The sequence below is a fragment of the Lygodium microphyllum genome, chromosome 11, assembly GCF_053477565.2.
Source record: "Lygodium microphyllum isolate KBCC chromosome 11, Lygodium_microphyllum_v1.1.10, whole genome shotgun sequence".
Classification (NCBI taxonomy): domain Eukaryota; kingdom Viridiplantae; phylum Streptophyta; class Polypodiopsida; order Schizaeales; family Lygodiaceae; genus Lygodium; species Lygodium microphyllum.
In genome coordinates, this window is record NC_141145.1 from 126,843,542 (window position 1) to 126,856,480 (window position 12,939).

The following is a 12,939-nucleotide window of genomic DNA, read 5'->3' on the forward strand; positions in this document are numbered from 1 at the left end:
CCTAGACTTCTCAAATGTAACTTCTTGGTCTCATTGGCCGATTTGGCCTTTTGTAGACGTTAGTATAACTTTCTTTCTTTCTCTCTCTCTCATTACAGTTTGCAACATATATCTCTCTCCTCTCCTCCTTATTGCCCCACCAAAAAACCACAGAAAACAAATTAGAGCTATCATTGAGCACCACAAAAAACAAATGTCGAGGAACCTCAACCACACAAGTCTATATTTCCACTTAAGGGAGATACTTCCTTGAGGAAAATAGCATTTCTATCTTTTTCTGTTTTCCTCTTTCTTGGTAGTATTACTTACGACTGCACCACATATATATTCTTACAAAGACCTAACATCTAGTCTCATAGGCATATCTTTTATCTTATAAAATGAGAGAGACAATTCTTGTATGTTTTGGTGGTCTCATAGGCCACAATGGCCTTTCAGAAGTGTTGATATACTCTTTCTTTCTTTCCTTCTTTTGTGATGGTCCCCTCTCTTATTTTTTTAGTAAAAGGTAATTGTATTAATTATGAACAAAAAGTACAAGATTACATGGTTACAAGATACAAAGGAAGCAAAGTGACCAAAGGGGGACAAAAGAAATTGCAGTGTGCCAAGCAAGCAAATCCTGTCTAGGGAGAATATCTGTTAACTCAATCAAGTCTAGCTGCCAATGAGGAGCCCTTTCAAGCAGGCTATATGACTCTGCACGGCAAATGAAGCATCAAAGATGAATGCATTCCTCATGGTCCATATATGCCAACTACCCCAGAAGTGTAAGAAAGGAAAGAGCACTTTCATATCAGCTTACACGGGGTCCACAAACTTGGGATGTCCAAAGACCCATTCCTTTGTAAGCTTCGGCCACTCCTTTGTAAGCATTGGTAGCCCAACTACTTGGAATCAAATGGCCAATAGTAGTGACCAAACCTTCCTTGTGACCGGGCAAGTAAGGAACTGATGGCGGGAGGTTTCAACTAACGTCTGACAAAAAAAGCAGCAACCATTGGAAATCCTTCGCTCAGAGAGTGCCGAGGCAAGAGGAAGCACACAAATCAACATCTTTACTTTGGAGAACCTCACATGCAAGGTGATTCAGAGTGCATGAGCAGGAGGCATGGGGCCTCCTCGCACCCCTTGGGAGTCTAACACTGTCTTCCACTTAAGGATTCCACATATGGTTTGCCAGTATAGGTATGCAATTAGCATTGTACTAGACACCTCCTTGAGTAAATAGCCAGAGCTATTGTGTATGAACCATTGAAACAAAAACTGTACTCATGAAAATATTAAAAACAGTAAACTGTACATGGAACGGGATTCAGATGTGTATAGCTTTCACCTGCTTGGTGTGTAAGAGTTTTCAGATGCATATAGCTTTCACTTGCATACAGCCATTTCTCGATGTATGTATCAATTGTGGCTGCATTGAATGTGTTGCCTTGAATTGTAATGACCACAGCTTACGTGTGTGAATTGATATTTTTATTTGAGCTACAGAACCTGCAGAGGATTTCTCAATGTCAAACACACTGGATTATAATGTCTGTGATGATGCTAAAGAAAAGGCTAAGTCCAATGGGGAGCTCAAAACTGGAGACTTGCCTCAGCAAGAAATTGAAAAGGCATTACGCAGAGTAGTTGAAACAGAATTTGCACAGGTTGATCCATCTGTCACTCGTCTTATTTGCAACTATAAAGGTCATAAAACTTTTTTTCTTTGGCCAAATTGTATTCCTTGTAACTTCATGCAAGGTCATATTCGTTGAATGCCATTTAGAAAAGTGAAGGTTGCTGCTGTCATGCAGGTTTTTTTAATCAGTTGAGAATGATATTAAAAAACTAGTGTAGCTTCTGTCTCTTTTATATCATTAAGCATTCAAGTCGCTTCCCACAGAGGATGCTACAATGTATGGGAATAATGTGAGCATAAGTACTATTGTGAACGTCTCAAGCCTAGTCCATGTCTTGTAGGTTAAGTAAAGCGTTTCTTCCCCGCCAATAACAGAATGACATACTAGTAAACATTGAGAAAGCCATTCCCCAAGTTGCATCTCTCAGCTGCGGATCCTCTTCTTGAGAACTTAAATTGGAGTCCTCAGTAGGGCTGAGGTAATACTTGCAGGCTTCCTTTAAAAAAGAAGAAGTTATATTAGACGCTCTTAAAAGGCCAACGGGACCTACATGGTCTATCTAACTATGAGTGCAGTAGTCCACTGCATATCACTTTATGGAAAAACAAAGAAGGACAAAGTAGTAAACTGAGAAGGCTTTTTGTGTCTACAAAAAGGTCATGGCATCATCCCAAACTATTCAGCTTGGGGTAATAAGGGAGAGATCTCAATACCTTTGTAGTTACCATTATGTTACCGTGATGGGCAGTGCTAGACCTTGATAAGTTTAGGTATGCTTGAGATGAAAGATCAGGGTCATAGAATGCCTGAGCAGGAATGGTGCTATGTACATTTTGCATAGTCCATTGTTGATGTAATATGATTTACTCTTGGTGCCTTTGGTTTAGATAGGAGGCCTCTTTGCAAATTCTGGAACAATGCAAGAGAGATGTTGCACCCTGTTCTTCTGGTACTTAGCCGCACGAGACTAGATGACCAATATTAGAGGCCATGCAGCTTCGGTGCTCATTTTGCAAATTTTGGTATAATGCAAAAGAGATTTGGCAATGTTGCACCCTGTTCTTCTGGTACTTAGCCGCATTGGCAAGAGACTAGATGACCAATATCAGAGGCACGCAGCCTCTGTTAAGCATTTTAAGGAGGATGTTTGAGTAATCTTATTGCAGACTAGGGTGGAGATTCTATAGCCAATGGTCATTAGGAATATCTATCCTCATATCTGTAATGGATCATAAATCAAAATAGTTTCTTATTAGCTCCATATTTGTGTTTATCCTCCTTGTAGTAGTAGGAGTGTTCCCCATGTGTGATAAATTCACAAGATCAGCACATAGTTACTAGAAACTCTACAAAACTCCACTTTTTTGCTATTTCAAAAATTCCAAACTTTTTTGGTTTCTATTTCCATTGTCTCTTTTGGTTTCCCATAACTAAGGATTAGTATAGTTTTAGTATCCAAGAGCAATGGGAGTGATCATGTACTCTCCAATGCTTGTATTCGTTATATTTCTTGGTGTTAGCCCCTCTCTCTCTCTCTCTCTCTCTCTCTCTCTCTCTCTCTCTCTCTCTCTCTCTCTCTCTTTGATACCCATGCTACTATATGCAGATGATATAGTTCTCCTCTCTAGCACGCCGGAGGGATTGCAGCGCCACATAAATGCATTACGGACCTTCTGCTAGGATAGGGACCTCACGGTGAACCTTGGGAAAACCAAGATCATGGTATTCAACACATCCACTCAATGGATCCACCGATTAGTGCCCCATTTCAAATACGGAGAGGATATAGTCGAGGTGGTCCAAAAATATGTTTACCTGGGGATCACATTCTCAGGGCCGAGATTCACTTGAGGAAGGCCACGGCGGACAGACTGACACGTGGCTATGCTGCCTTGGGATCTATGGAAAGCCAATGTGCATGTCTACAATTTCAGGAACCTCGCACGAAGCTATGGCTCTTTGATACCTTGGTCACACCAACACTTCTGTATGGGGTCCTGATATGGGGGTCTAGCCTCTACCATACATGGCGAACCACACAAGATCAGCCATTACCCGAAGGGGAGGAGATATATGAAGGATGGGAGCAGATGGAATGCCCCCTGGTGATGATGATCTCCTGGCTGATCAAGAGTAAACCATCAATACCACACGAGATCGTGAGGGCCGAATTGGGAGCACCACCTATAGTGGCAGAGGCCCTATCCCAGATGAAGACCTTCTTGCACAGGTTTTGGAGCCTACCGCGACATAGATACTCTTGCCTCGCACTAGAATCATCCAAACAACTCGCATCGCAAGGGGACATTGAATGCTGGTACGTTTGTACTCAGGCCTGGCTGCAGCTGCATGGGCTACACATGGACCACCTCCCGCCCCTACAATATAGTCTGGACTGCCCACACTTGAAGATTAGCCAGGAGGAGCTTAACTACGTCATTAGGGTGGATATTATTCAGCTACACACAGCCATGACATGGGTGCTACTGGCCAAGGATCTGGGGAAGAAGATGGCCTTCTACCGAGAGAAGCTCCTACGCTTCACACCTGACGGCTTCATTATACGCCCGAGATACATGGATGTACACCTGTCCCATGGGGTCCGAAGTGCCATCGGGCAACTCCCTACATCATCACACTAGCTACGGATCAAGATAGCCAGATTGGACTCTCTCCCACCAGAGGATAGGATCTGCCAACTCTGTCAAGTAGCTGGAGCCAGGGACAGAAGAACATTACATATGTAGATGCTCAGTATACTACGAGATTAGAGGCTGCTTCCACTGTCTCTTCAAGGAGGGATTCGGGCCACTCTCCCAAATACTAGACTTCCCCGACCAAAAATGCCTTGGGCTCTTCCTCCTGGAGCTACGCCGACATAGGGACCACCTTCTACGGGTCTGGGACAAAACAGCCAGGAACACACAACAACGCACCCTCCAAGAGTTCTATAGAACCTCGGCTACCCCTTCTACAACGAGGACTGCAGCCAACCGACCAGTGGCCCCTCCGCGAGGAGTCACCTTGGATAGAGCTACAGAGAGAGGCAGAGCTTGCCGCCCACACCCAGTAGATCCACGCCCCTGCAGGACACATCACCTACAGATACAATGGATACTACAGTGCCACCGGGGAACCATACCCCGCCAGCTCAGCCTCTCCATGCTAGACAAGCCCATGCGGGACATCTTAAGATGACCACGCTTCATGAGCAGTCCCACACTGCACTTGAAGTGCATCTAGATTGTATGGAGTCTGTATACCATTTTGTACCTACTCACCTAGTTCACCATAACACCAGATAGTAGCTTTACTGGGACTTGGAAAACTTCCCAGATATTTTGTATGTAACCTTTTGGTCTCATAGGCCAACTTGGCCTTTTGTAGACGTTAATATAACTTTCTTTCTTTCTTTCTTTCTCTCTCTCTCTCTCTTTTCGTAAAAGGTAATTGTATTAATTACGAAAAAAGTACAAGTTTACATGATTACAAGATACACGATGGTTGTACGCTAGCGTGAGTCAACTGTCATTACAAAACCCGGACTGAGATACACAAGCCATGGCAAAGACACAATGGAGATTGCCATATGCCAGGGGAGTAAGTCCTCCCAAGGGAGCAAGTTAGAGTGCCGAATGAGATCTATCTGCCAAAGCAAAAGGCTCTCTCTTTTTTTCCCGTAAAAGGTAATTGTATTAATTACGAAAAAAAGGTCGAAGGGCTCTCTCTCTCTCTCTCTCTCTCTCTCTCTAGTTAATTTCTGTATTGGTGGTTCAGTCCTTGCATCTTTTGTCAGGTGGCCTTCTCAATCGCTTCCAATTCAGTGTGAAGCTTCAAATGCAAGGGATTTGTGAAGCATTACATCGAAACTTGCTTCATATAGGTAAAGCACCTACAAAATGTTAGTGATATTTCATATGGACAAAACATGTTGATTTTTTTTCACCCAAGAAAAGAAAATTTTATTAATAGCACCTCGGAGATAATTCCCATTAAGTTAAAAGATAAAAAAGTACAAACAGACTTTAAAGAGAGTATCTAAGTACATTACAAGTGCAATGGTTGTATGAGCAATGAATCTGGTGGGCTATAATGCCAGACCATCTGAGGGGTCATATGGAAAAAAGTACTAGAGTCCTAGATCTATTAGAAGGCATCTCTCCTCCTCATTTTGTAAGAATCTCCCTATATCCTCTCCCATCTAAGGGTTCATATGGAAAAAAAATGCTAGAATCCTAGATCTATAGAAGGTCTTTTTCCTCCTCATCCTATTTGATTCTCCTTGTATCCTCTCCCATGTCATAGACAGAGTGAATGATCTCTGTCCAAATCCTCGAAAGAGTCTCAATGACGGATACATATTGAAGGTCAATGATATGGCTAAATTTTGCAATCCAAATGTACTAGGCTATGATACTAGCAATCAGCTCCCATCTATAATATTGTCCCTAAGTCCATTATACCTCTAGAAAGTGAAACCATCCTTCCTTCTCAGATAGGGTGGTAAATAACCTGATTTAACACTAATTACAGCAAGTATAAAATTCACAGAAACTAAAATGCACACTGTACCACATTAATCTTGGAGAATGGATAGCGTGTTGGCCCCAAAACTGGCGTCCCTTGCGGTACTTTTTTAACTTTAATTGCAAATGGATGGAGTACAACTGAGATCCTTTGACCTCCTCCGCTAATCCAAGTGCCACTTGCTATTAAAACTGACCAACAACCCTCCAAACCAATTTGCCCCTTGGTTTGCTCGGGGATTGGCCTTCAACCTGCTCCGTGAAAAACAAAATCAGCCCCGAAATCTGATATTGGTTGGTTAGCCTTTTGAATCTCCCTAAAATTCCTCAATTTCAATTGTTGAAATTCAAGTTGTAGGCCCTCAATTTTGTGCATGCATCTCGAGGTGGTAATCAAACCCTAATTTTTGTTGTAAATTAGGATTTACAACAGAGTTTTTTCAACATCTCCACTTGTGATAACTCAAACTGTTGGAAAATGTTGAGGGAAATTGGAAAATGGCTAGGGGATGAGAGAATGTTGTAGAGAGAGAAATTTCAAAGTTCATTGCGAGAAAAACTAAACAATTGCTGTTACCCTACTGAAACAGCCATGGAAGTTGTCACATACAGTGTAGAACCACCACCAAGGTTGCTGCCCCCTCTTATATGCTATCATCTGTACCAATAGAACCTTGGGCTGCTGTCACCAGCACTTGGAGGGCTCCAAATTGTTATTGCCTACTATAGGATTGGCCCTTGGTGGCTGCAAATCACATTAGCAACATCTTGTTGCTCTTTAATAGCCGCCTCCTCTCTCACAATAGTTGGAATAAACTTCCACTAGTCCCCAAAAACGTTTTTTCCACTTGCATGGGTAAGGTTTGCCAAGTGGTAGCCTTCTAATCCAAAATTGTAGCATTATCCAGCTTATTAAATTAATTTTCAGAATATTAATTCTGAAAATTCATCTAATAATTATTGTAGTGCTCAGAAAATTATTTTCACCAATCAATAATTAAATTTGCTAGGCCAATCTATCTTCCAAGTATGCCTTAGCAGTTATTTGCCCTTAGATTCACATTATTTAATTAATTAATGCCTAGTCTCTAATGTCATCACTGACATTAGTGGCCAATAAATTGGTCTAGGCCCAAATTTGACATTAGGTACCACCTAGTATGTGTTAGGCATAAAGTATTATAATTTGTCTTTGGCACAAACTAATATCTCGGAGTCTTGGGTTCCTCGTTGTGAAATAATTAACATGCACCTCACATGCGTAAGTCACATTAGCACATTTTAATTAAATGCTAAGCAAAGCAATAAAACCTAAACATCCTCAAATCCGCATGTTGGGCTTCTTTTGTGACCCATGCTATAGCCCCCTAGTCCATGAACCTAGTTTTTGTTGTATTGTGGAATGTTATCCTAAGGGCTTTTCTCCAAACCTCTTGAGCTCTAAGACAGTCCCATATGCAATGTCTCTACATCTCCCTTGGCTCTCTGCTTCTCACACACCATTGGATCCTCACCATATTCTAGCCAAGTGCCTACTCTCCTTTGGCTCTCTGCATCTCACACACCATTGGGTCCTCGCCTTATCCAAGCTAAGTGTCCATTGCTAAGCTCCTGTGGACTAATAGCCATAGAAAGAGGGATATCTTCCTAAGCCTAAAGCTTTCATCTAGCCTCCTCGAAAAGTCTGATAGAAAATGCATTGAGGTGCCTTGTCTATGTGAATGGGAAGTGGTTATTGCTTTGCCCTGATCTCTGCATCTGTATCCTTCTTTTGAGCCTAGTAGTATAGCCAAAGAAGGCCACGTCACATGATCTATCAAGAAAAGAATCTCACCCTCTTGGGTCCCATTGCAGTCTCTGTAAAGGCCTCTCGTGATGAACCCAATATCTCCATCCATCTATAAGACACATGGTTGGGTCTAGGTCAATGTGTTGTTTCCTCTCGAAGTGTACCACTACTCTAATCCTCTATCTTGAGTATCTTGTGAACTCTCTGAGATCCAAGTCCTCTCATTGGAGGCATCCATCCTCCTCTACCAGAAAAGTGAATGCCTTGTATCTACTAGTTGCCATGATCGCTAGAAGGATTTTAGCTATGGAAAAGTTACTAACCTAGGTCAAAGAAGTATGTGTATTTATCCACCACTCGGGAGGCACTTCTATCATAGCCTCAACTATAGCCATGGCTCCCCCAAGTCCCTGTAGTCTTTTCTTGTGAATCTCTTGCAATAGCTCTTGAAATGTGGATCAAATCTAATCTCAAACAATCATTGAAGAGAAGGGGCTGCCTTCTTTTCTCTTTGGCTGTTGTTGGTGGTAACTAATGAAGGCCGAGAGAATAATTAGCTACAAATGTGACTTCAAACCTCCTCCCCAAGTCTCTAATCTTGATCTCTTAAAAAATCCAATGAATATGTGTGGGTGTGATGGACCGGAGTCTCCCTATTGAAAGCTTCTTTCAAGACTTCTCATGTAGAAGAAGGCCCTTGACAATGAGCTTTGCCAATAAGGCTTTGCTCTAGCAATCTCAATCTATTGTCCCCAAGCCTCCTCTAGACTTGGGTTGTATGATAACATCCCAAATCACCTTTGTTCTAGCTAGCTCCCATCCCATGACCAAATAAAGTTACTAGTATTGCATCATCTGTCCAATGCAAGACCTAAAGCATCTCGGTCTATGATCCCCAAGTCTCCTCTAGACCTATGTTGTATGATACCATCCCAAACTACCTTTGCTCTAATTAGCTCCCATCTCCCCTTTACCAAATAAAGTTCTTGATATCGCTTCACCTATCCAATGCAAGACCTAGAGATTGCCCAATCGAAAGTGATGTACCACATGGTTGCTAGAAGGACTTTGTTGTTTGGTGATCTCTACTCTCCCTACTAACAAGAGTTTAATAAAACTCCAATACAAGGGCTTCTGTTTGATGCTCAAGAGAAGAGGTGCCAAATCTTGCTATTGAAGTAATGTCAATCCCCATGAGGCATCCTAGATATCTCAACATGATTCCTCAGGGGACCCATGTGAAATCCTTGTGAGGTCACCATTCTGGCTGCCTAGTGTCACATATCCAAAAACCATAGGACTTGTGCCAATTAACTAAGGCACTCTCTACTCTACAAAAGATCTCCATGGCCCTTGCAATTCTCATCCGTGTCTAAATAAATTGTTATGTTATCATCAAATTCCATATAAGCTCCTCAAACTCAAGGGTGGATAGCATGAGGCTTGTAATGCGTGTGAATCTCTCTCTCAAGAAGGAGCTCATTGCCTATGCTATGAATAGAAACAAGAAGGGGGACGATGTGCAACTTTGTCACATTGATTTGTGAATGTTGAATCTCTCTCCTCTAGCTTCCCTAGTCATAACTTGGTTGTGTGCTAATGAATAGAGAGTTGCTACTCCCCGAATCAACTGCTCTAGAAATCCCCTCCTCAACATCTTGCCTTCCAAGAACTCCCAATCAATGCAGTCATATGCCTTTTTGAAGTTGAGAAGGAGCACAATAAGGTCCTGATTCCTAGATCAAGCAAGAGTGGTAGAGTCACAAAAGGTGAAGATCTTGTCCAAGATCTTGCGCTCTTGGATAAAAGTAGTCTTGTTGGGATGGATATTAGATAATGTTTGATATCAACGGGGCTAGTATAAGATTGATCACCTTCAAGAATCTTGTAGGTAGTTCCAAGCAAGATGATCGGCCTGCACTATGTGATCTCCAATTTGTCTGTGCTTCCCTTGGGAATGAGGCTTCACAAGGATCTTGTAGGCAGTTCCAAGCAAGGTGATCAGCCTGGAGTGTGTAATCTCCAGTTTGTCTCTGCTTCCCTTGGGAATGAGGTGGATTAGTCCCTTGAAAAGTCTCTACTTCCTTGGGAATGAGGTGGATCAGTCCCTTGAAAAGTCTCTCGCATAACCCTTGATACCATAATCTCCTAAAAAGCTGCGATGAGGCTTGCACCGATGAGGTCTTAGTAGCTCATAAAGGACTTATCCAATCCGTCTTCTCTTGGGCACTTGCTCAAGGGTAATGCCGAAAGGGCCTTCCCTAGCTCCTTTGTAAAAAGGGTTGTGAGACATTTTCTCATCCTATCAGTGACCACCCTCCTAGTGCTCTACCATATTCTCTATATCCCTCTTGTAACTAAGAGTTCTAGTTGTGGATCCTAACAAAGCTTGTATAGTACTACATAGCCACATGTCTTGCCTCTAGAGGGCCTTGTGCAATGGATCCATCAGCTCTCTTGAGTCTTTGTACAATATGTCTAGAGTGTTTTGGCCCTATGGTGTGGGAAATAATCTTTGTTAACTCTATCCCTAGATAGAGTCCAAAAGAAAGCTCACATGTGAAATCTGTACTGTAATCTAGCTTCCTTCATGGCATCAATCTTTGCTCTCAGCCACCCATCTACACCTTGGGTGTCTCTCATCATTCCTCTATAGTGTAGCTAGGGATGCTCTAGCAATCCTCAGCTTCTCTAGAAGGCCTTGTCTCCTCCTTGTGGCCTTCTCTCTAAAGAAAGAACTAATCTCCTATAGACTCTTATCCAACTAATATCCCTTGTGGTATTTCTTTATCTTTTTTTGCAAGTAAAATGTGGTTGATTATATTACTCCAAAAACTGATTACAATAGAGTGCTCATGCTCAATAGACTAGCTGGAGCTGATGCAAAGTCACCAATACATCATGTATACAAGCCTCTTAAGGTGGTCTAAGGGGGATGGGGGCAAGAAGCCATTTGGGGTTGGGGGGGTGGGGGGGAGGGAGGGGTATATCGCCAGCTGGGGCTGCCTGCTTGCATCACAAAGAACAGACCCTGGCCGCCCCAAGTGCGCATGAAGTGACCTCGGAGCTTGTGACTCGCCCTGGACTCGCCCTACATATGATCCCATTAGCCGCAAAGAGAGTGGATGATGGAGGTCCAGAGCTTTGCTAAGGTCACATGTGCTGAAAGTCTCTCTCCGCTAAAAGCTCATGACACCGCGCCTTTGCGCCTTCCAAATATGCCATCCAATAAGACTCCCTATGATCTCCCATACCTCCGAGCGGTCTGCTGTGGACTCCAGTACCTAGTAGATGGGTAGAGCCTCCAAACCGACCACTCCGCATGACTCTGCCTCGATAATGAATATTGTGTCCTGCATCCCGGCCTCATATAGAAGGTGACGGCCCTGGCTTACTGCCTGCCAACAAAAAGCTCCCCATGAGATACATCCAAGGCTGGGTGCTATACGGCGAAGGATGTAGCATGCTCCTCTCCACACGAGTTGCGTCTCCTCACATGACTAAAGGCAGTGCTTTGAGGTTTCTAGAGGCTGCTGTGTGCAGCGCTTACAATCTCCCTCCTACATTTGGGCAAGCCAACTTCCCACCGCCAAGCCTCCATGTGCCACCAACCATAAGAAATATGACACCCTTTTGGGCCTCCAACTATCCCATAGGCGGCACTAGAAGGTCCGTAGGAAGGGCTCCGTGATGCTGTGCTCCTCCCAGTGCCTACTACATGACGGCACCCAGTCCATATCCTCCTGTATTAGTACATGTCTACCAATCCTGGCAGTGTACTCTAGGAACCTGGGTGGCCACTCTCTCGGATCCCACTCTAGCTCATCAAGTGGTTTGCCCTCCCAGATCCAAAGGCGGCACTCCCTGAGCTCCTTCCAAAAAACATAGGGGTCCAGTCGCCATATCTTCCCTTGAAGGCCCACCATCCGAATCCTCCTCCACGAAGGGCGGCAATCCCACGAAGGGCGGCAATCCCCTTATCCTGTTGCCCTCTGTCAAGGGCCAAACGTCCCCCCTCCTGAACGGCGAAGAAAGTCCCCTGCGGGGCACTACCCACTTTACCTGCCACCTGAAGAGGATTGCCTGTTGGTAAAAACCTAGTTGCCCATACTTTCCCGGGCTCTATCGGCTCTCATGTCAAGGGAGCAAGTCATTCTGGAGGTATTGTTGCGTCTATCTCCCTTCTTCTCAACTCCACTCCTCTCTGGCAGCTTGATACTCGCTGCAATACTTCCTCATCCGCCATTCTGTACACCTCCTGACATGTCCTGATGGTACAAGCCGGGCTGTTCTCCCACCTAGCCCACTGGATGTGGGGGCGCTTACATATCTGAGCCCCTTCCCGATCTTTGACTTGGGGGTTCCAGATCATTGGCTAACGGTCTATCTTCTCCTGGCAGCGTGGGGGACTCTCGATTAGGGCCTTATGGAGGCCTTGCCACACGTGGAGTAAGCTGTGAAGGCAAGGTGATTTGGGCTGACGTGAAGATCATCTCAGGGACGGCCTCCACTCACTGCCAAGCCTTGGTCTAGAGTCCTGGAGACCCTCCTGCAATAAGACCTTCCAGGTCTGCCTGACAACTAGCTTGCCCAAGAGAGCCATACTGTGGGTCTATGATCCCAAGCCCTTGCTCTGACCTATGTCATATGACGGTCATCCACGCCACCTTGGCCCTGGAGTCCCTGAAACCATCAGACCTTGACCAAAGGAAATTCTGCACTAGGCTGCAAAGTTGCACTACGCACGATAAGGAGAAGCAGCACCAACACGAGGCGATGTACCAGGCCGTCGCTAAGAGGACTTGGTTAACCACTAGGGCTCGTCTGGCTAGTGAAAGGCGGACCGTACTCCAGTAGGTCGGTTTCCTTCGAATAGAATCAAGAACATGGAGAAATTGCTGGGCAGGAGTGATGTCGAGTCCCACCTGGAACCCTAGGTACTAGACGGTCTGCCCTCTGCTCACCCATCTAAAACCCAGGTAGACGCCCCACTCTA

General features: G+C 44.2%; 1 protein-coding gene across 3 annotated transcripts in view; it reads left to right on the forward strand.

The window, feature by feature from the left end:
- Positions 1 to 12,939, forward strand: part of LOC148029348 (Cation efflux family protein) — a 146,686-nt gene that overhangs the window by 106,660 nt on the left and 27,087 nt on the right. For all 3 annotated transcript variants that reach the window (XR_015692412.1, XM_087688126.1, XM_087688127.1), the window contains one exon: positions 1,495 to 1,655. Coding sequence is in view for 2 of the 3 variants with exons in the window: in XM_087688126.1 (XP_087544252.1) it covers positions 1,495 to 1,655 (161 nt within the window). In the remaining variant the exon portion in view is untranslated. The remainder of the gene's footprint in view (positions 1 to 1,494; positions 1,656 to 12,939) is intronic.